Source organism: Pygocentrus nattereri, chromosome 26 (genome assembly GCF_015220715.1).
Source record: "Pygocentrus nattereri isolate fPygNat1 chromosome 26, fPygNat1.pri, whole genome shotgun sequence".
NCBI classification, from domain to species: domain Eukaryota; kingdom Metazoa; phylum Chordata; class Actinopteri; order Characiformes; family Serrasalmidae; genus Pygocentrus; species Pygocentrus nattereri.
Window position 1 is genome coordinate 9066960 of NC_051236.1, and position 21847 is coordinate 9088806.

At 39.3% G+C, this 21847-nt stretch overlaps 1 protein-coding gene across 9 annotated transcripts in view; it reads left to right on the top strand.

Moving 5' to 3' along the window:
* nav1b (neuron navigator 1b) overlaps positions 1–21847 on the top strand; it is a 116061-nt gene that overhangs the window by 80161 nt on the left and 14053 nt on the right. For 3 of the 9 annotated variants that reach the window (XM_037535081.1, XM_037535082.1, XM_037535085.1), the window contains 13 exons: positions 1206–1344; positions 5002–5308; positions 9899–10643; positions 12297–12698; positions 13304–13345; positions 13441–13595; positions 15569–15742; positions 16347–16399; positions 16690–16713; positions 17236–17313; positions 18963–18974; positions 20725–20808; positions 21635–21746. In XM_037535081.1, coding sequence (XP_037390978.1) covers positions 1206–1344; positions 5002–5308; positions 9899–10643; positions 12297–12698; positions 13304–13345; positions 13441–13595; positions 15569–15742; positions 16347–16399; positions 16690–16713; positions 17236–17313; positions 18963–18974; positions 20725–20808; positions 21635–21746 — 2327 coding nt within the window. The remainder of the gene's footprint in view (positions 1–1205; positions 1345–5001; positions 5309–9898; positions 10644–12296; positions 12699–13303; positions 13346–13440; positions 13596–15568; positions 15743–16346; positions 16400–16689; positions 16714–17235; positions 17314–18962; positions 18975–20724; positions 20809–21634; positions 21747–21847) is intronic. The other 6 variants (XM_017721184.2, XM_017721183.2, XM_017721189.2 and 3 more) reach the window with 4 other exon arrangements.

Genomic DNA, 21847 nt, shown 5'->3' on the forward strand with positions numbered 1-21847 from the left:
GAAGCTGGAGTTCAGACTTAGAAGTGCAGATGGTTTTAGGAGTCAAACATGGATTAACAACATTTTAAAAAGTGGTGGCAGGATGGACTGGCTAGGGTGTATCCTGCCTTCCGCTCAATGACCGCTGGGATGGGCTCCGGCAACCCCCTGCGACCCAGAAGGATAAACAATTAGGAAATGTGTGTGTGTGTGTGTGTGTGTAACATGTTATTAACACATTAACTGGACATCACTTATAAGAACATGGCTGTCACATTAGCTAACACCGTGGTTACAGTTGGAGAATTCTAAGAGAATCAGATTTGATGCAGTTCCATTTCCAACCAAATATCAGTTTTGTTGTTAATGGTGCATATTTAGGAATGTGTGAAAATTCAGTTGCTTTGGCAGTTTGTCTAAAGGGATAAATATGCGAAAAAAGCCCAAAAAACTCCAAGGCAAGTGGCCCCTTGGGCAACAGGCTCTTCATTTTTTAAATAAAAAGCATTTAGTGATTGTTTGGAGGGCTCATTTCCATGTTGTAGCCTCCAGTACTGTGATAGCTAATAATAAGCAGTACATCATGCAGCAATAATGCATCTATGTGTGTTTGAGTGTGTGGCCTCCACATGACCTGAGTGTTGTATGGTGTGAATCATGCTGCACTCATACAGGGCAGTAGGTGAATCTTGCCAGTCTGATTAGCAACAACCATGCTGTCCTCTTTCAAAACAGATGGACAACCCACAGGCTGGTGGACCAAGCCAGAATGGTGAAGTAGCCCAACTTTGTACAGCCAACGATATTTCTCAGCCCTCTCAAAGTCATAAGTGTCACATACTGCGTAGTCATTCATGTTTTGCTGCTGTCTGTTGGAAAGGTGCTCTCTGTAAAGCCCAGACTGTTGAACACAAAGCTCCATGAGCAGCTTGGTGCTCAGCATGGCTCAAAGAGTTTTGATAACAGACTGGCTCAGTCTCTGGTCATATGGTGAAGTCAGCTGACTCTTTAGGATCCTCACACCAAGGAGGTTTTCCCATACTAGTGCTGCCCCACTGTGTGTTTCTAAAATAAGTAAAATGATGCACTTTCAGTGGGTCAACAACCTAGAGGTGTTTATAAGCTTTTTCGTCCATCTCATAAGCAGTGACTATTTGGTGCTAATTCAAATTTAATGAATGTGTGCTAATTTAATTCTCTATCTCCCTCCCTCTGTCTCTGTGTAGGTGGGATGAGAGTAGCTCCATCAGCAGTGGTTTGAGTGACGGATCTGACAATATAAGTTTAGAGGAGCTGAATGCTAGCTCCTCCCTCAACTCTCTCCCCACCACACCTGTTGGCTCCAGACGAAACTCCTCTGTAATGGTAAGACTCCACTTACTGTATACATGGGCAACATTCATCCATCTACACCAGAAGATCGCATGGTGAAATGGTTCTTCAGATTGATGGAGAATGTGTTGTTCATGGTTTTATAGAGAACCTTTTTGAAAGTTATTCTAGCACCAAAAAGTGTTTTGCTATTTTTACGATGTCAAGTTTGTAACAGTTGAACAACATTTTTTAGTGTTATATAGGACTGTTTCATAAAAGGTTCTGTACAGAACCATGTGCAACACATTCTTCATCAGTCTGAATAATCATTTCACCATGCAAAGAACCATTTAAGCATGAAATGGTTCTATATGGGAACCATTGCTCCAAATACTACTATGGCCTTTACTAAAGAACCTGTGAAGAACCATCTTTTTAAGAGTTGTAGTGTTAGTTTATATGCAGTGGGTGAAGTGTCACTTGTTTTATATGTGTTTATGGGTGGAGGCCTGGACCACACACCACAATATACATATTGTTTATGTCTGTGTTTTCCAGCTGTGTTTATTCTTTAGTCAGCAGTGGAACAGAATTACATCTGAGACTTAGTTTTATGTTCGCTCATGTAAAGATTTGGTATTTGATTGCAACAGACTGGAATTCTGGAATGCAATCTGAGATTTTCTGTCATATTTGTTGGACTTATGTTGGCGGTGTCATTTTTTGTGTGAATTTGGGCCTGTTTACACTTGGCATTAAAATGCACCCTGTGTCTTTATGTTAATGATCAGAATGTGCTTTGTATCTTGCTGCTAGATCAAGCTGCCTTTATTCACAGTCTAACCTGAAAGGTTTTAATATTGACCCATGTGCTGTGTGCAACCTGTTCAGGGTTGCTAGATTGGGCAGGATTTCCAGTTTAGCATATAACTCAAATGCAGCTTGCTATGAAAATAATTATACATCAATGATGTTTTTCATTACCTTATAGTATTTTAAGTAGGTTTTAGCTAAATAAATAAAAAGAATTTATGCAGTAGTGCAACATAAATGTAATTATAATAATGATAATTATAATTGTGGTACTGCTAAAAATGATTAATGCAACATCTGCTATGAAAAAATACCATAATAACAACAATAAGAATAGAAAAGTTTTTTTTCCTCCTCATTCAGCTATTAAAGTCAAACATGTATGGAGTTTTTTTATATTCTTACAGAACATTTCGAATATGCATAATATTTGTTTATGGTTTCAGAAATTAATATATTTGTTAGTTGCAGCCTTTTGTGGCTGCAACTGTGCAGAAGCTGCATTTGAACAGGGCGAATTTAGTGAATTGGTTTAGATAATGATCTAAACACCATGATGGCGTAGCAGTGTTTGCATGTTAAGCCAAATGTAAGCCAGGCCTTTGAAGCTTTGAAGTAAACATCTCATATTGCAAAATCCTGATGCAGTGCAACTTGCAATCAGTAAGTGTCCAAATATTGTAGACCAATGTGTGTGTGTCTTTGACCTGGATCAGTGCTGTGTTTGTACATATTTGTGAGCCTCTGTTTGTGATTCGGTCTCTCTCCCCCTGAGCGTGTCTAATTTAGTCATAAATACGAAGTAGTCTTGGGACGCACCTTCTCAAGACCCCAAGAATAACAACCAAAAATCACGCAACACCAGTTAACACGTGACACAGATATATTGCATCCGTCGAACTCCAGGCCAGATAAGGATGTTTGAACCATATGAGAGTCCTGGCTTCGGTTTCCTGCATTTGAATTAGGAGCAGCTGAAGCGTTATTCCATACTTCCTTTGTTCGCCTGAGATATAGACCTACGCTAAGCAGCTCTTGGTGAAATCTTTGCTCTGAGATACTTATAATTTAGAAGTGTGGCAATTCAGACTCAGCGGGAGTAAGGAGAAATAAAGCTGCGTTAATAGGCTTGCTGGGTTACCATGGCAACACGGCATTATTATATCATGGCGTGATATGAGATCTTGGGGATATGTGGTGTTGTTGAATGTGCCATCTGCGCTTTTATAGCAAATTATAAGAGAGGAGTGCCAGCTCTTGGCATTGCTGTTTACATTTATTACACCATGTACTGTTCGGCTATCCTTAATTTGTCTACATTTCCCAACCTGTTATCACAGGCATTACTGGCAGTTTAGCACATGCTAATTCAGATCCACAAAGAGCAAACAGAGTTTCTTTTCTTTCAGAATCATCTCAGTCATTAGGCTCTTGAGAGTTTTGTATGTCCATGGTTTGGTTTGCTGTGTAGGGAAGAGTACTTGTAGAGTGGCCACTATAACCAATATCTGGCAATCTTAGTACATTGCATAGCTATTTCTAATGCATACATAATATCTTTGTCTCATTATGTATGAATAGTTACCTAATTCATATGACTCTTCTGTGTGCGGTCATATTTTTCCATTGTGGCATGCAAAAACTAGGCACATGGTTTATGAAAACCTAATATCTTGCCATGTTTTGACCTCACCACGCCACAAATAGCACATGGCCAAACAATAAACTACTCTAAATCATGAGGTAGATGCAGTTGTGTCTTCCAGGCTATTATTGGTGGTGTACTTTGGGACTGGAGTGATTTACTGTGGAGTTTTGTGGTGAGGAAAAATATGTTTGTATGGCTCATATCTGCTGTTTTCATAGGACTGCGACAAAACATGACCTGAGACCTAAATTCAGAGCATGTCTCAGACTTAGATGGCTTTGATGTTATGAACAGAGAGTGCAAACGTAGAGATGAAGTCCTAGGAGAGGGTTCAGTTTTCTTTGGAGCATATTTAATGTTATGCTTCCTTAAGACTGAAATCAATCTCTCTCACCATCATGTTTTTCTATGGCCCTGTAGACAATCAGATCAGGCTGTTGATAACTGCGACTGATTTGGGACGGCCTTTAAGATAACAGACAACGCATTCAGACAAAATATGCAGTTGTGAGCACTCAGAAATACTGTAAATGAAGTTCCTGACCAGTACCTTAATATTTCGACGTTATATCTGTAGTAGAGTTATTTATTCCAAATAGAACATTATTAACCTTGTTTAAATATTGACTAGAAATCTTTACTTGTATGATTTGATAATGTGTCACTGTTGGGGCCACCAACTTATCTTACCTTGGAGAAACTAGATGTTGTAATCTTGTGAAACTGTATGCACAGATGTTGCTTTTTCTGCCATTTTGTTCATAATTTTATGTTAATAATGAGATTTCTGAGTGCTGTTGATGTGTTTATTTACTATTTATAGAACGTACTCTAACTTTGGAGATTCTCATTCAGTTTGTGTCACAAGCTACCATACTGAACAACAAAACACAAGAATAGGAATATAATTCACACCCTAATAATGTTTTATTGGCACTGTGATTGACACAAATAAATAATAAATGCTTGCTCATCTGAACTGCGATTTTGAATGAGCTCATGTGTTCACTTGGAAAAAGGTCCAAAGCATCCGCTAAGAAAGAAGCCTTGTGCATATTCTATACAGTGATAGAAAACACAGAAAGCTCTGGTTATACACACTAAAAAGGATAAAATGATTTTACTCTTGCCAAATGGGACATGCACATGAATATGTATCGTGAATATGTTTGCTGTATTGCCCATCACTGTTTTGTAATACAACAGCCATAGTACAAGTGACATAGAATATGTTTGTGTTTTGTCAGCTGCGTACGGATGCAGAGAAGCGCTCCTTGGTGGAAAGTGGGTTTGCTTGGTACAGCGAGGACAGCAAGGCCTTGCGGAAGGCCAACGATGGGACCTATGACACGGGCAGCCTGAAGACAGAGTCCTCCAGCAAGTATCGAAAGAGCAGGCCAGCAGAGGGCACTGGGCAGGAGAAGACAGGAAGAGGAGAGCTAAAGAAGCCACAGAGTCTTGCACAGTCGGGCAACTTCAAAAAAGGAAGAAATCCTCCAGTTGGTGTCACTTCCCCCATCACGCACACGTCGCAGAGTGTGCTGAAAGTGGCAGGTGAGAATGGCGAATGCATTTGGATGTTGCAGTACTGTTTGTGTTAGGGATGGGATGGTATAAAAATCTGCTGTCATTATCTCTGTATTGTTTTACTGTATGGGTTCTCTGTATTGTGGTACTGCTAGAACATATGCAAAGGATTACACACTGAAATGAATTTGTCAAAAGTATGATTGGAATCACTTGTCATATTAATAAATGCTGTTATTTCATTCAGTAATAACTTACAAACGTACTAGAAGGTATTTGAACATCATGTATTAAATTTTAGTATAAAAGTATATATATATTTTTTTTTTGAACAGCAAGAATTTATTTAATAATAAATAATGTCCTGGAATGATGTATTTACACTAAATATTTGGTCACCACTTTTCAAATACAAGGTATTCCTGATGTTAGTATTATTATAACTTAATTCTTGGTCTAGTACATCCTTCTTAGTCATTGTGGAATTATCTACAGCTCTATTTAACATTCTGGACTCATCTAACAGTTCATTATATAAAGCTTCATACAAATTAGTGGAAGCATAAAAATAAAGTAGTAAAGCGATAGCATTGTATTGTTTACTGTTCATAGCTATGTAAGCATGTGTATTTCTTGATGCATGCTTTGCAGGGAGTCTCTAGCAGTAGGTTATTTACCTTCAACAATTCTGATAACCGTGATTACCGTCTTTTTTAAAGAACCACAGTGAAGTTTGAAAACTGGCAACCATCTCATCCCTACTTTGTATGCAGCCAACATACTTGTATGCATTTACGTCATGAGATGAAATAAGTTGTTTCAAAACATGTAAACGCTGCACTACACTGCACAACACATCATTTCCTCTCATGCTAGCATATACCCACATCTCAGCTGTAGATGCATTCCATTTCAACATCAAAGCTCTGTCCCCAGGCCCTGAAGGAGGTCATGGTGGTAGAGAGAGGACTTCTGCTGCATGATCTGCAGTAGACACGGGTAGCACCTAGCACGCAGACACCAAAATAACAAAACACTTATCTGTCTTACCACACTGTAGCTTCATGACTCTGATTTGGTCTAAAGCACAAAGCCTTTTTGTTCTCTAAACCCAAAGGCCCACTTGAAAGGATAAAGTGTTAATGGCTTGGCATTATGACTTGAATGTGATCTGGGGTCAGTCAAAGGAGGAGCATATTTGTTAGATTTGTTTTTTGCAAGTCACCCCTGCCATCCATAACCCCCTCAGAAATGAAGACCAGATGTGATGTTGAACTCAGGAATATGTCACTTCAGCAGATATCAGAGAGATATAACAGGGGATGAGTGGTTTTCTTGAGCTGATGCCAGGGTTTGATTACTGTGAAGTCCTTAGTAGTACAGGGAGAGAAGCTTAATTCAGTCCTCCCTAACTGTGTCCATAGCTCTGGCTTATAGAAAAATGTTCAAGGGAGAAAAATGAATAATCATTTTGATTCAGGTTGCCAGCACATTCAGTTCACCTCTTGAGGACTTTTACTCATAGATGGGTTCTTTGTTCTATTTTTGTAACCTTTCCATGCCAGATTCATGGGTTAGAATGACATTTAAATGTCAGAGACACAGCACTGTTAGCTGAAGGACCATTAGCTGTGATGCCTCACGGCATTTCAAATAATGCTTTGGCAGCTAGGTGCAATAATTCAGGGATCACAAATGGTGTCATTACATGGGGTCAGTTTCTGGAATGTTCCTGTGACATTGCATCAGGTCCAGAAAACTAGAGGCGGGCAATGTGATTATGTATCGTTTTCGTTACCAGTTTTTTTTATTGTTATATTCTGCTTTTCTAAGCATGTTATGTTATGTATCTCATTCATGCTTTAAGATCACTGGCCAACTGCATGTTTCATTACAAGGATAGCATAATTAGTACTGTTTAATTGATTTTAGTGTGGCACCATATGTGAAATGTTAACCCCTTAAATGGCCAAGGCCCACCGGCCTTTTATTGCCTATTTCTATGACCTAAAATAGTTCAGCCTGTTTGCATTAAAGTCCCTGTAGAGTATAATAAGCAATATGCAATAAGTCTGGGATTTTAAGGATTGAAATAAGGAACTTGTACCAAAAATGTTTGATGAATCTTTTTTAAATGTAACACTGCTATTGTGTCAAAATATTGTGATGCATATTGTGAACGTCTTGATATGTGATATGATATTTGTTCTGTATTGCTCACCCCAACTTTAGTCCATAGGAATACAGAAACAGATAATAGTGGAGAGGATATCAGAATATTTTGATTATTACAATGCTGTTTTTGATTGTTCTACAATTTTAAGAATGCTATGATTTTCAAATTCAAAGAGCCAACAGCCTTGAATGTGTTTTGGCTGTTCTGTAGCTTATTTCACTCCCTACTTATTGTGAAACAAAAATTGTTCTTTTTGTGAACACTTAGAATGCCTATTAAGTACAACTGCACTCAGATGTCCATAATAGTGAGCATGGTATTCATAATAATGTGGTTGGTTGCACAGCCTGATTTTTCAATTTTACACTTTTCTCTGAGCATTTATTTCTCAGTAATATCACTTCCACCAAATGTCCTTCATCTTATTTTCATTATTTTATTGTTTTTAACATAAATTAACACATACTCTACAATAAGCAAGCAAGTTTAACATAAAAAAAACATAAAACATAATGTATTAAATGTTCCATAACATTTGTGCATGACATTGTTTCACTGGTATATTAAAATAAATAGGAATTGTGCATGAAAATGTGCAGAAATGTCTTCTCTATAGACAGTGTTTTAACTTTGTTACACTTCAAAATCAACAAAGCATAATTTGACATGGATACTCCTTCTTTTGTATATGACTGTACTTCTGAAAGCAGGTTGATTAATGAAGTCTAATGTTAACCTGATGATAACAGGGTGATGCATAGTGTCTGTTATCAAAAGGGTCTTTAAGGAACTATGAATAATGACCATTAGGAGATTTTTCTGAATAAGTTTCAAACTAAATTAGCTTTTTTCCAAAACTTGGACTGGCCCTTGAGCTAAATGTATAAAATGACTATGATCACATTTGATTTTTGCTGATCAAATGAGTGAAGGCATGATCTTGCATATGCAAACATTTATTCGCAAAACATTTGGCTCATGTTAAAAACAACAGTGCCCGAGAGCACAAGCAAAAGCATCATTACTCCTTTCATCTTGTAAATGACTGTCAAAGTTGAATTTGTTTGAATCACATAAAAAGCATTGATTGATGATTGCACAGTCAACATTACAGTTTCACTTGTAAGCAGCTCCAGAGTTTTGTCAAAACTTTTTCTTAATGTTAAAGGGCTGTGGTTTTTGGCTAATATTTAAGACCAATATATATAGCATAGGATATGTGTTTTTAGACATCGGTAACATATAAATTGTGCTCTGCTCAGCAACAATCTTTGGTCAGACCTCATAGTGTTTTTAGCAGGAGAAATGATCTAGGGTCATTTGCTCTCTATCCTAATCCTAATGTGGCCAATTACGTGGATGAAAGACTTAGACCTAAACCGGCACTCTGAGGCATGAGATTCACAACACAATGTGTGGTTTTGGAGTATTCTTATTCAGCACTTTTGTATGAGTTGTTTTGCTAATGTGTTGCCTCCTTTCCCTGCCCTGACACAAACACCTATAAGTCATTCCATGACCATTCAAAATGGGCTCTGATCACACTCAGTCTTAAGTAAATACAGATGGCTCCTTGCTTACTCGTCTTCTCCATCTGTATACTCTGAGTCACATTACGAATATTCAGATGTGAATGAACATGCTGAGCCACGCTGCCTTGATGCTTTCTTCCAGGCTTTGAGTGATGACTTTGAGTGATGTGAAGCCCCTAGGCCGTTTTATGAACTCAACTTGAGAGCAACTTTGACCACATGCAGCCAAAGACGATTACGTGATGAGGTTGAGGTCTGCGCCATAAACACACGTGTTGCACTCCCACGCGGACTGAAGGAAGATTAAAGTATAGCACGCTGATAATGTTTTAAGTCGTTCAGCAGTGGGTTTTAACATGGGCTTCAGATGTTTTGGTTCCTGGCATCATCGTGATTTTATTTTCTCTTGGTTGTTAGCTTTCACATGGTTATTAGCTTTTGCTTGTTAAGTTTCTACAACTCAAGCAGAGAGACCACAGGGAAGGCATTGTTTTGTCAAAACTGTGTGGCCTGGACAAGATACATTAGTCTTGTGATGGGTGAGGGTGCTTAGTTTGTACTGGAAGATTTTCAATGAAATACATCAGCCCTTTAACAGACATTGAAAAGCTATGTACCGGACATGCAACAGGACAATTGACTGTTTTTTCATTAAATTGAAGAATTTTTGCAAGGAAGTGGTTCACATTGACAAACTAGGGCTTGTTAGTTAGAACTGTGTCTCTAGTTTCATGGGCGAAAAACTCCCTCTCCCACTCAAAGAGTTTAGAAGCAGCAATGCTCTAAATACAGCATGGAATTTCATCTTGCTGGTGGGAGAGCTGGTCTGATAAGGTTAAGTGCTTGCCTCTAAATGCAGGATCCTGATCCTTAGCAAAGATTCAAATCTTCTGTTCTGTTTCTTGGCAGCTCCTAAAGGGGACCCTAAGGCTATGGATAAGCAGAAGCTGTCTCTGAAAACGTCAGGTCTGCAGCGTTCTCGCTCTGATGCTGGCCGAGAAAGTGTTGAGCACCGCAAACCTCCCTCAGGCTTGGTCAAGCCCACAGCAGGCAATTTTGGCTACAAGAAAACTCCAACCACTGGCACTGCCACTGTTATGACAGCAGGAGGCACTACCATCTCCAGTGGCTCGGCCACAGTGGGCAAAATCCCCAAATCTTCGGGCATACCAACCAAGCCTGTACCTGGAGGAGGAAGCCGTAAGAACAGTCTGGATGCCAGCAGTGGTGAGAATGGCTTCCTAGGGCCCAATGCTCGTGGTAGCATCCAGTATCGTAGTCTACCCCGGCCCGCTAAGTCCAGCACCATGAGCTTAACCGGCCGGCCTGCCTCACGCCCTGTTAGCGGCACCATTGACGCCAGTCTCCTCACCCTCAAACCTGTGCCTGCACTGCCCACCACCATGCCCACTAGAGGGAAGGACGGAGGCAGCCTGAAGGCAAGCAGCCGTCCCAGCAGCACAGGGCCGGTTAACCAAACGGACCGGGAAAAGGAGAAGGAGAGGGCCAAGGCGAAAGCAGACCTGGAGAGCAGCTCTCTGAAGGATGAAGTGCAGGGAGAGAGCTGTGGAGAAACAGTGGAGAAGATCCAGAGGGTGCGGAGAACCAGCACGAATAAATACCCAGAACTGAGCTCTCCAACTACCACACCGAGGTAAGACCAGACTAAAACAGTTGTCAGCAAAAACAATAAATTTTCACTAGTGAATTAGTCCGTTTACCCATTGAGTATTTTATAGATACACTTATATCATTGTCACTGCTGCTCTGAGAATGGTGTCCTAAGTAATATCTGCAGTCAGCAGCAGGAATCATTTGAAAATTTTCTGTACCTATTCTAATGCACAATAAATGTGATATTGACATGGAACACACTTATAGTTTTTCACTGAAATTCAGTCAGTGCCATAAAAGTATTAAAATTTGATAGCCAAACCCAGTCAGCAGTGGCAGAGTGGTGGTCCCTTTCCATTAATAGTTTAGGTAGAGGGTGTCTGATAGATTGATGTTCTACAGCCAGTGATGCTTTGCCTACACATTGGGCCTTTATGCATGAACCTGATAAATACATACATGTAAACTTGTCACTTTTTGGCAAATGTTGCCTGTTGACAAATGACACCATTTTGAATGCTGAGTCTGCCACTCATGTAAATTGTGTGCATTTTGAGTTTTTAATTTCAAGAAAGGGGGTCTACTGCAGGGCATTTTGAGGGAGATCCCCCCCTCTTTCCCAGATACAGCACAGCATCAGATCCATGTCACTATTCAACTAATCCACAGATATAGTTTGTAGTTTTTAAAGGCCAATCTGAACTAAGATAACCAGAAAGTGATTATGAGCCATGTTTTGTAATCAGTGAAGTTGCGATGAAGTCTCTTCAAGAAATTTCCAAACAGTGGGTGAAAAAATGTTAATGTGTTAATTTATCAGTCAAGACAATCAGCTGTAATTATAGCTGCATCTAAAATTGATGTAGAACACATTGACTGTAACTGCTAAGAGAACTAAACAACCACTAACTAATTTCATCGCAAATGACGATCGTCGGTGTCCATGCACAGGGTGCCTTAAGGGAGAAAACAAATTATGTTCAAAGTTTTTAGGATGGCCTTGAAATATGAGTCGTTATTAAAAGTGGTCTGTTATAGAGGTTGATCATTACAAAAGCTCTATTATGAATCCTCAATTATTTAAATCACTTTTGTAAAGACAACGCAAACACAAAGGGCTGTTGATGTTTGTTGTGGCTGACAATTTGTTGTCATCTTATTCATAGACTCGGTTCTTCTGGGGCCAGTGACTTATTGACTATTTGCATATGTTTCAGAGTCAGTCTTAAGACATTTACTTGTATAGAGAAGCTGTGTAATATTGAAGTGGATATGTTTAAAATGTTTTAGACATTGCTTGCAAGTAGGTGGTTCCACTGAAGGCTTGTGCAATGGCTGGCCCAGATCAAATCATCATAACAAAAGAGTCTCTGTTATGCAGCCAATGTTCCAATAAATTTAAGACATGCTGTTTAAGAAATTAAAATGTATTCAAAGAGGCAATATCAACCAAATTTAAAAAAGAGATTGGAAAATGACCATGGGAAAATGAATAAATGAATTAAACCAGATGTTACAAGAGGACTTCAGAGTGGGAAAAATGAAATGCAAATGAAAGAGAATATCCTTTAATCGGTTTACTTTTTTCTATGGGTATTTTTATGCATGTTTACTGCTTGTGCTCCATGCATTTTGCTGCTCCATCCCTCTCTGATTACATACTAAGAGCAGTTTTTCATTACTGACATTACAGACTGCTGGCTAAGTCTCTAGCCCATCCTCCGAGTCTGGCCCACCTGGACAAGGTAAATTCCAACAGCCTGGACTCCTGCGTGACCATCGAAGACCTTCCCCCAAAGATTCCCCCATACTCCAAACTACAGGACCTGGCAAGCTCGCGTGTTACCCCCCGCCTAACCCCAAGTCCAGCCCCAGTACTGCACATCGATTCTCCGAGCTGCTTCTCTGGCCAAGCCCTCTCTCTCAGCAGCTCCCCTTTGCTATATCCCAAAATGTCCGGCAGCCACCGTAGCATGGAGTCCCTCTCTCTGCACATGAGCTTGCCTCCCAGCCTGGAGCTGAGGGACAGAGAGGAGAACAGGGCTACGGGCACCTGGGGGGCGAGCAGTAGGACATCAGCCACCTTGAATGACAGGTGGGTTCGTCTGTGTGGATGTGGTGTACAGATTCATTAAATTATGGTTTAAATGAATCCTTAATTTTATTCCCCTTACATGTAATATTTGTAACATCTGTTAATGCAACTTGAACGGTAATTCTAGATTATTTGTATTGGTCTATTCATCATGAAATGTTCACACAGTGTAAAAGGCAAGTGTGAAATAGTGTTAAAAAAAAAACTCACAACAGTATTTGTTTTAGAGTGGACTTTTAAGTTCTTAACTCTTGTTTTATTGTTTGTAACTACTGCCCTCTACTGGTTCAGATGCAGCATAACTACTGAAACCATACAATCATATGCCAAGGTTTGGGTACAAGTCAAATAAGTATACATGTCTGTTCTCTGTATAGGATTTGTGTTTATTTTTGCTTAGAAAGTCAACATAACGTGTCATTTGACCAGAGTTGTTTAAGTTTTTCATATGACTGTATATTCAAAGATGCTGGTATCTGACCAATTAAGACCGAAGAGTTTTAAGTATGATATAATCAGGTAATCTGTGTAATATTAGTGTATAATGTTAAAATGTTGCTATGGGTGAGGCGTTTACTATTTATGCTACTGTTTTCCTCTCCCAGTTTACAAACTGATAGGAACACCTTACCAAAGCAAGGATTAAGGTACTCTTACTTTGTCTACACATCTCTGACGGTCCTGATACAAGACTGTGGTTTGTAAACATTTTCTTAACATTACTTTCTCTGCTTTCATGTAGCCACTATGGAAGTGGCCAGTCAGACGGAGAAGGAAAGGAACGTCGGCATTCTCACACGATCATGAGCATGACTGACTCAGAGAGCCCTCCCCAACTCCCCTCGCCTACTCACATGGCCCAGCCTTTCCCTGGCAAAACTCCACCTACCAACATTGGTGAGTGTCAACCCAGCTAAAAATGTTTTGTTCTAAAAACATTCTAAGAATATTACACGTGTTTGTTTTAATGTTTTCAGCGGGAAGCTCTTCTAATTTTTCTTCTTTTGGGAATGTTCTCTGAAAACATCATCATGTAACATAATCTGTGGCCCTTACAGCATCCTCAAAACATCCTCTGAACATTGCAGTTAAATCATTGTCTTAGTTAACATGTAACCTTTGATATAATAAACACCCTTATAATGTTCTTGGAAGATTTTTATTAAAAGGATTTCTTTAAACATTTTTAGAACTTGTAGGTAACATTAGCCAAAGTTATGGGAACGTTCTCTGCTAGCTGGGAATGTATCTAGAGACAGAGCATTTCAGTTGATTTCTATGTGGAAAGACTTTACCTTGTAGTGTGATAAACTACAGATTCATACAAAGATTGACTTATTTCTTTGAAGACGTCTATATTCTGGAATAGCAATGAGTGTTGTGGCAAAATTATTATTACAGTACTTTAAAACGTTTTCTCAATAGCTAAAAGTGCTAAATTCATGTCGAACAAAACTTTGTTATACATAGAAGTTGGAACAGATAAAGAAGAAGCAGCAGGGGCCCACATTTAAAGAAAAACTAAGAACTATGTATACAATGGATTTTTTTTTTTTTTTTTTTTTTTTTTTTTTGGGGGGGGGGGGGGGGGGGGGATTTTACACACACACACACACACACACACACACACACACATATACACAACACCTAAGAAATAAAACTCATTATGCTGATATTTCATTACAGGTAATGATATCCACAGTATGCTCAGAAAAGCTTATTGTGACTTAATGTGACAAAATTTACAATAAGAGTTTCATCATATTGATCACCTCTACATTCTCTATATTCAGCTCATGATGTGGTTTCATTCACCATAACCTGGCTTATGATTGCTTTTTATCTTTTTGTCTCCAACTCGAATGAACAAAAATCGTGATTACAATCATGTTGTTGAACAAGTCACTAATAACATTAGAGCTGGAAGACGGCAGGAGTGCTGGAGTGAGGTGCTGACTGGTGCAGATTGTTTGATGATCTGATGAGCTGTAATCTTTTGGTGTGATTACATTAGAAGGCATAATTAATAGAATGTCCATTGTCCACATTCGACATCTCCATGATGCAGTTTAATCATTCTTTAGTTCTGGAGCAAATGTTTAAGGAAGTCTCTCTCCCATCTCCCACCATTAGCAGTGCTGTACTGAAAAATACGGTAGGTAATGATAAGGTTCAATGTGTCATCTAGTATTATATTTACTCTTCTGACTGTTATGGAGCAAGTGTATAAGTTTTCAATGACTCATCAGTCTTTGGTGCTATCCTGGGACTCGTGCGTGCAAGCATGTGTGCACTTTTGCGACTGAATGTGTGTAGAGAAGGTGTGAGACACACACGTTCAGTTGTATACAAACAGTTCCACAGAAAAACATGGATGCTTTGGAGCAGCTACACATGAGCCCAAGGTCACCATGCCCCATGCCAGGCATCTATCCAGCCGGAATGGGCTGTGGAGCAGTGGAACTAAGTTCTCTAGAGTGATGGATCTCCATCCAATACCTTTTGTGATTGAGAAGTAATCATCCAACATTCCTACCTAATCTCACTAATGCTCTTTTGGCTTTTTGCAATCCTTGTGGCAATGTTCCCACATTCTAGTGTAAAGTCTTCGTAGAAGAGTATAGGCTGATAGTGCAGCAAAGAAGGTAAACTCTTGATTTGAGAACAAATGTTTGATGAGATGGTGTCTACAGACTTCTAGACATATAGGGTTGGTTTTCTGGACAGGGATTAAGCCTATTCCTGGTCTATACAGCATTCTTAAATGAGGTTCTCAGCTGAAAGGATGAGGCTCATTCCCTATCTGGGAAACTGACCTGTTGTGTTTGTGTGGGTTAATTCTTCAACCTTGACTTTTGTTTCTCCCACAGTGGCTCCTATCCCAAGCTCGAGCACCACCCCTCGTATCACACGCTCCAACAGCATCCCTGCCAATGAGGCTGGCTATGACCTGTACTCCAGCTCTCCGCTGGGAAGTTCTGTCTCACTGGCCGACCGACCCAAGAGCATGATGCGCTCCGGATCCTTCAGAGAGCCAGAAGATGGTAAAAGATTTTTGTATAATGTTCCAGCTAATTGTGTACTTCCTATTTATCACCAGTTTCAGTCTTTTTTAAGTAATTGTACAGTTAGTCTGTTTTAATTAGTAATATTTGTCCTGATAGTATGACCACAGGAAAGGTAGAAGACCATTTAGGTTAGTTGTTTTTGTATTTGCCTGTTTTGTATTGTATTTACAAAACTTGAATTTGAATCTCTGTTTAAGTCGTCTCCTAATTTTATGATTGTGTGTCTGTGATTTGCAAGAATTTGTTTTTGAGTGGTGGTTATTTATAACCCAAGTGATGATGTGTTGCCTTTTTGTACATATAACAATGCCTTTGTATAACCATATGTAAATTTAAGATGAAACACTGAGGTGCTTTGCTTGTTATTACATCAAGCTGTTTCATGGTATTAGGTATATTGCATTGATTTACATGTAACTCCCTTTCAGCTTGTTAAACAGCTAAAATAAGAGTGGTCTTTACCTTCACTTGAATATTATGCCTTCTGTAGCATCTAGTGGTTCTGCTGTTGAAGTACTGGGTTCTGTGTGCTATGCTGTACAGTATGCACTGATCATTCATTCTGCCTCCTACCTTGCAGTTCATGGCTCTGTCCTATCTCTGGCCTCCAACGCTTCATCCAACTACTCTTCAGTAAGTAGAAACTAGTTAATCGCCAGAGAAAATTGCAGTGGCTGCATCAGATAAGAATAACTTTGTGTTCTTCGTATGTTCTTTTTGAAAGTAGCTCCCAGAATAGAGTTCCTTTGTGCTTTTATCCTCATGCATTATTAGATATTGTTCCCATACATAATACATCTGTGAAAAGACCTGAAGCAAAAACTTTCGAACTGTAATTTTTTTTCTATGCCGTTTTCAGTCCTGAGACCTTTTGTCTTAGCTTACTCTTTATTCCTTTCCCTATCCTCATCTTGCGTTCTCAGACAGAGGAGAGAATGCAGGGAGAGGTAAGTCTATCCTTTCATCTCTTCATCTCCTGGTTTCATCCTTGGACTTACTGTTTGACTTCTTCATTTTCGCTTCATCACTTGGTTTGCAAAATGGTGTTCTTGACTTAGTTTTTATGGGATTGGATGTCTGGCTGCACCTGAATAATATGTACTAACATCCATCAGTTCCATCTGTAAACTTGTGTTGTTCACCGTCTCCATAAAACAGTCGGTCGCAAGTCATCATGTAGTCATATTATTGTGCTATAAGCTTTTCATGATCATAAACAGCAGCTTTTCCAAAATACCATCAGCTTCCCTTTAGGGGGTTAAGATTCAGTAGATTATAGAATGAATCTCCTCTCTCTCTCTCTCTCTCTCTCTCTCTCTCTCTCTCTCTCTCTCTCTCTCTCTCTCTCTCTCTCTGTCTGTCTGTCTGTCTGTCTGTCTGTCTGTCTGTCTGTCTCTCTCTCTCTCTCTCTCTCTCTCTCTCTCTCTCTCTCTCTCTCTCTCTCTCTCTCTCTCTCTCTCTGTCCACAGCAAATCCGAAAGCTAAGGCGTGAGCTTGAGGTATCTCAAGACAAAGTGGCCAACCTGACCAACCAGCTGTCTGCGAACGTACGTAACAAAGCGCCAACCAGTGGCATCACCTATCTCACATTGGGTAGTCATTTGAATCAGCTGCATTCACTATGATTTGCCTCAGTTCTCTCAGGTCCGTTAGCCAAGTTTTTGTCTTTGTTTATTTGTGCCAGTTCAGTCATTCTTTTCATCACAGTGTTAAGTAAATCTCAGTGCTATTTTCTTGTCACACATTTTCATCTGATGTGCGTCTTTTTCCAATTTTTAAGGCATTATTTGGTTAAAAAAGACATCGGACTCTATTGACTACCACTTTCATATGACATAAGCAGATAAATGATAGTCACATCACACCCTACCCTAACTTTTAGCTAAAAACAGCGTTAGACTTAGCTGACGCAAAACCTAATGATTTCACTAAGTGATCTTGAAAGTTTTATCCATATGAGAAGAGCATAAAATGAGGTTCGACTTATTTATTGACTTTTTGTATGATGCTTTATATGCACTATAGCTGTGCTTTGTACTGTCTGCTAGTGCCAGAGACCCAATGTTGGTACGATGTGGAGCTCCTGCTGTGGTGTGTGGTAGACTTTAGTTGCCAGTGGTAGACTTTTTATGTTTTCTTCTTTGGAAGAAAACAGATAACAAATTTGAACCAGAATGTAAGTTGGAGTCTCTTCACTGCCCTAATTAACTATTTCTTTTTAAATACTGTTTTTTATTATATTTTTTATTTCATAAATAAAATTAGAATATTCTAAATGTTCATCCATATTATATTCCCTTATTGCTATGTTTTCTATGATGTTAAATCTACATCAGTATTTATTTTAAAAAGCATCTTTAATCATCTACCATTAGGGCATCACAATATGGACTTGCATGGACATTGGAATGCAATGTTCAGTAAAGCTGTTGGATATCACAACAATAATATGCAATACATTATTATGCATGTAAATCTAACCATTGCTTTAAGCAAGTAGCAAACAATACAAAATGACATTGCAGAGTGGTATTTCTCCTCTCTACAAGTTCTCTGGTGTCACTGATGAAAAGCACTGCTGTTATACACCATCAGAAGCTATTTGACTGCTAATGGCTCCCTTTTCTTGACTGGATCTTGAGAGTGTGTGACCAACATGAGGTCCTTCAGTCCAAAAATGACAACTACAAACATGAGCTGAATGTTTTATTTTCAATATAGGCCTACATAAATGTAAATCTCATTATTTAACAAGCTCACTATGATGATGCAAGTAGCCAGTAGCCATCATGGTTCATACATTTTACCCTATAGTCTATGCATTTTACACACAACACTGTGAGCACTCACTGCCAGCACACACCAGCGTGCTTCACTCAGCTCTTCCCTCCTAAAACCTTTTTCTACAGAACTGGGTTCAGCAAACAGTAGTAGTATACTTAAGCATCCTGACTGTATTATTCAGGAAGTCTGTGAGAATGTGTTGTATGTAAAGAGAAAGCAGGCTGATCCCAGTGCTGTCTGTTCCTATAAACATGCGTGTGTGTGTGAGTGGGAGCATGTGTGTTTGTGTGTGTGTGTGAGAGAGAGTGAGCAGTATAACCCTGGCCCTAACACCACTGTCCCTCTCTCCTTGGCTGATGACCTCTCCTGGTTGCGGGCTGGTTGCGGGTGATCCGGGGGCTGCTGGCTGTAGCAGGCAGGCCAGGTTTGTTGGACTGTCACTCTGGCCCCTACCCGTCGCTGTTGCATGATCTTTAACCTCGTCCTCCTGCAGGCACCCCCCACCCCCAGCCCGGTGCTGGTTGATGATGTCAAAGTGGAGCTCATTTTCTGTTTATTTGCTCTGCTTTTATCAGGTGTCATTTGGACTCATGGTGATGTCATAGTTTTGTTAATAAGAATAATGAATACCATTTGATAAAGGATGGTTCATGAGGAACTGAGCATTGCACGCACACACACACACAGCCATAGAAATGAGTAAATTGTTTAAAGGGCCCATGTTCCACATTTTACTTGCATTTAAATTAAATACATACTTGCATTTTATGTTTTCGTCCACTCAGCCCCAGCACAAAAACAACTTTGACAGGCTTTTCGCTGCACATAGTTGACAGAAAAGGGCCATTTTAATTTCCAAGCATGATGCCCCACAATTTCTTGATATCTGGCCATAACCTATTGCTGACAGTAGTGTATTCATCATCATTCTGCCTAATCCAGAGCTGCAGTAACAAGACTGTTTTCATGTAAATAAGACCACATGACTGAGTACTGAAATCAGACAGCTAAGATGCAACTTGAGGAAGCAAAGTTAAGGAAGAACGTCAGCAAATTTTTCAGAATCTGTAGTATGCCCTTTTGATTCTGTCTTATCCTGAGATTATACATGACTCACATCCAGCGTTATGAAACTATGAAGAGGGATTGAGAAACACATCATCTACCTTGCACTGTATGTAATTGGTGGAAATCTATATTTCGTATGAAACTGACTAATGGACACTCAGGTTCTGACTAAGGACTGACCCATTTACATCAGAAACCCTTAATTATTCTTTCAGTCCACATCAGAGACACACGTGAAATGGTGTGGAAAGAGTTTACAGCCGCTGAAGTTACTGCAGCAGTTTAGGAAAGTAGCGATGAAGATAACGGAAACATGGGTTTTATGTCAACTGCAAGTGCCTTTAAAGGCAAATTTAAGAAGATGCAAAAATTGAGAAAATGCTCTTACAATCCAGAGGTTTAACTGTCATGCATCCTAAAGCTATGGGATGAAAAAATGTTTATAGACCATTTAGATCTTACCTTTTATGACCTGAAACATGGAAGTAGACATTTGCTTTGACACAGCCTATTTATTCCCCTTTCACATTAATGTGAATTAAATTATATATTTTTAAATTTAATTAAAATTTTATTTAATCTTTTGTAACATTGAGTCCTTTTCTGGTTATTTTATTTATTTACCAGAAACAGTCATACATTCATTTTTACATGACCATTGTCCAGCCTTCCTGTGTAATTGTGTGGATCCTTTCAAAGGCCTCAGTGATCAGTTTGCTTCCTGACAGCCTTTAAAACATGGTAGTATTTTTTGGTGTTGTCATATTAATATTAGATACATAACTTCCTTTAAAAGACAAAGTCCTGTGTACAATGCTGCCAGGATTACAATAGGTCGTAATGCTCATTGTACAAGATGATATATCTCACAAAACACTGGCCTATAGTGTGTTTGTGTTGTAATGCCAGACCTCATGAATTTGTACTTCCATTATCCAGGTCATCCTCTCCCTCATCCCCTCACTTCGTGTTCCACAGCCTTTCGTCATCGCCCTCTTCTCCCATCCCTCTCCAGCGCGGATGGAGACACGCTGGCCTGTGAGGTGTTCTTAGTGTGTGTTATGTCTATGTGTGTGCCCATCATTAATGTTACTTTTCTGTTGCAGGCCAATCTGGTAGCTGCCTTCGAACAGAGTCTAACACTCATGACTGCTCGTCTGCAGAGCCTGTCGGTCAGCTCTGAGCAAAAGGTCAGTGTCTGTGTGTGTGTTTTTGTGAAATGTGCACAAAATTTAACTACTATTCTTATTTACATACATCTGTTTTTTTGGGGGTTTTTTTTGTTAAAAACATCTTTGTGAATGCAAAAACAAGTTGTTCACATGAGTACATCAGCTCAGTAGAGGGTGATAATACTGGAGAATTTCTTGTGAGGAGTATTGTACAAAATGTAGAGTGTGCTGTGAAGCTGTAGCTTAGATTTTCAAGCAAAATGATGGCAGCTACAAACTACAGGAGGATTTGACTTGCAGGCTGTTAGACATCACCCCAATTCAAAGTCCCAGACAATAAAAGCTTAAAAAGCGAAAGGAAAGCCTACTGCTTGCTAATGTGTTTTTTTACGCTGCCACAGCCACACTACTCTGAAACATTTACTCCATCCTGATCAGGCAGAAAAGCTTTTAGCTTTGCTACGTAAATGTGTTTGTGTTTTTTTTGTTTTTTTTGTTGTTTTTTTTAACTGACCTAATTATCATTAAGTGATCACTAAGTCACGTCTTTAGAATCAAATTTATAGTACTTCACACATTTTTAATTCCTCAGTCCAGTTGACATCCCATTTAAAAGAACTGTGCAGTAGATTCTAATGCTGATTCTCGCTCTCATTCAAAACATGATTATTAAAATTTATGAGCTATATACAAATAAGCTTTTTAAATTGTAACTCAAGGCACTGAAACTGAATCTCCACAGACCCTTTGCTTTCTTTTTTTGTGTGTTGTAGCTAATCTGCATATCATCAGTTCCTGGCTTTGTAGGCTTTGAGCTTTCTACTCATACATATTGTACTTGTAGGATACTGAGCTTCAGGATCTTCGGGAAACCATTGAAGTCTTGAAATCCAAGAACACAGAGGCTCAGACCATCATCCACGGAGCACTCAGTGAACCTGACTCCACACCCAATGGTTTGGGCCTTTTAATTCAAACAGAGTTATTTAGCTGACATTGCAGATTATTGCATGAATCTTCTCATTTATAATCTTACATAGAAAATAAATGTGTATAT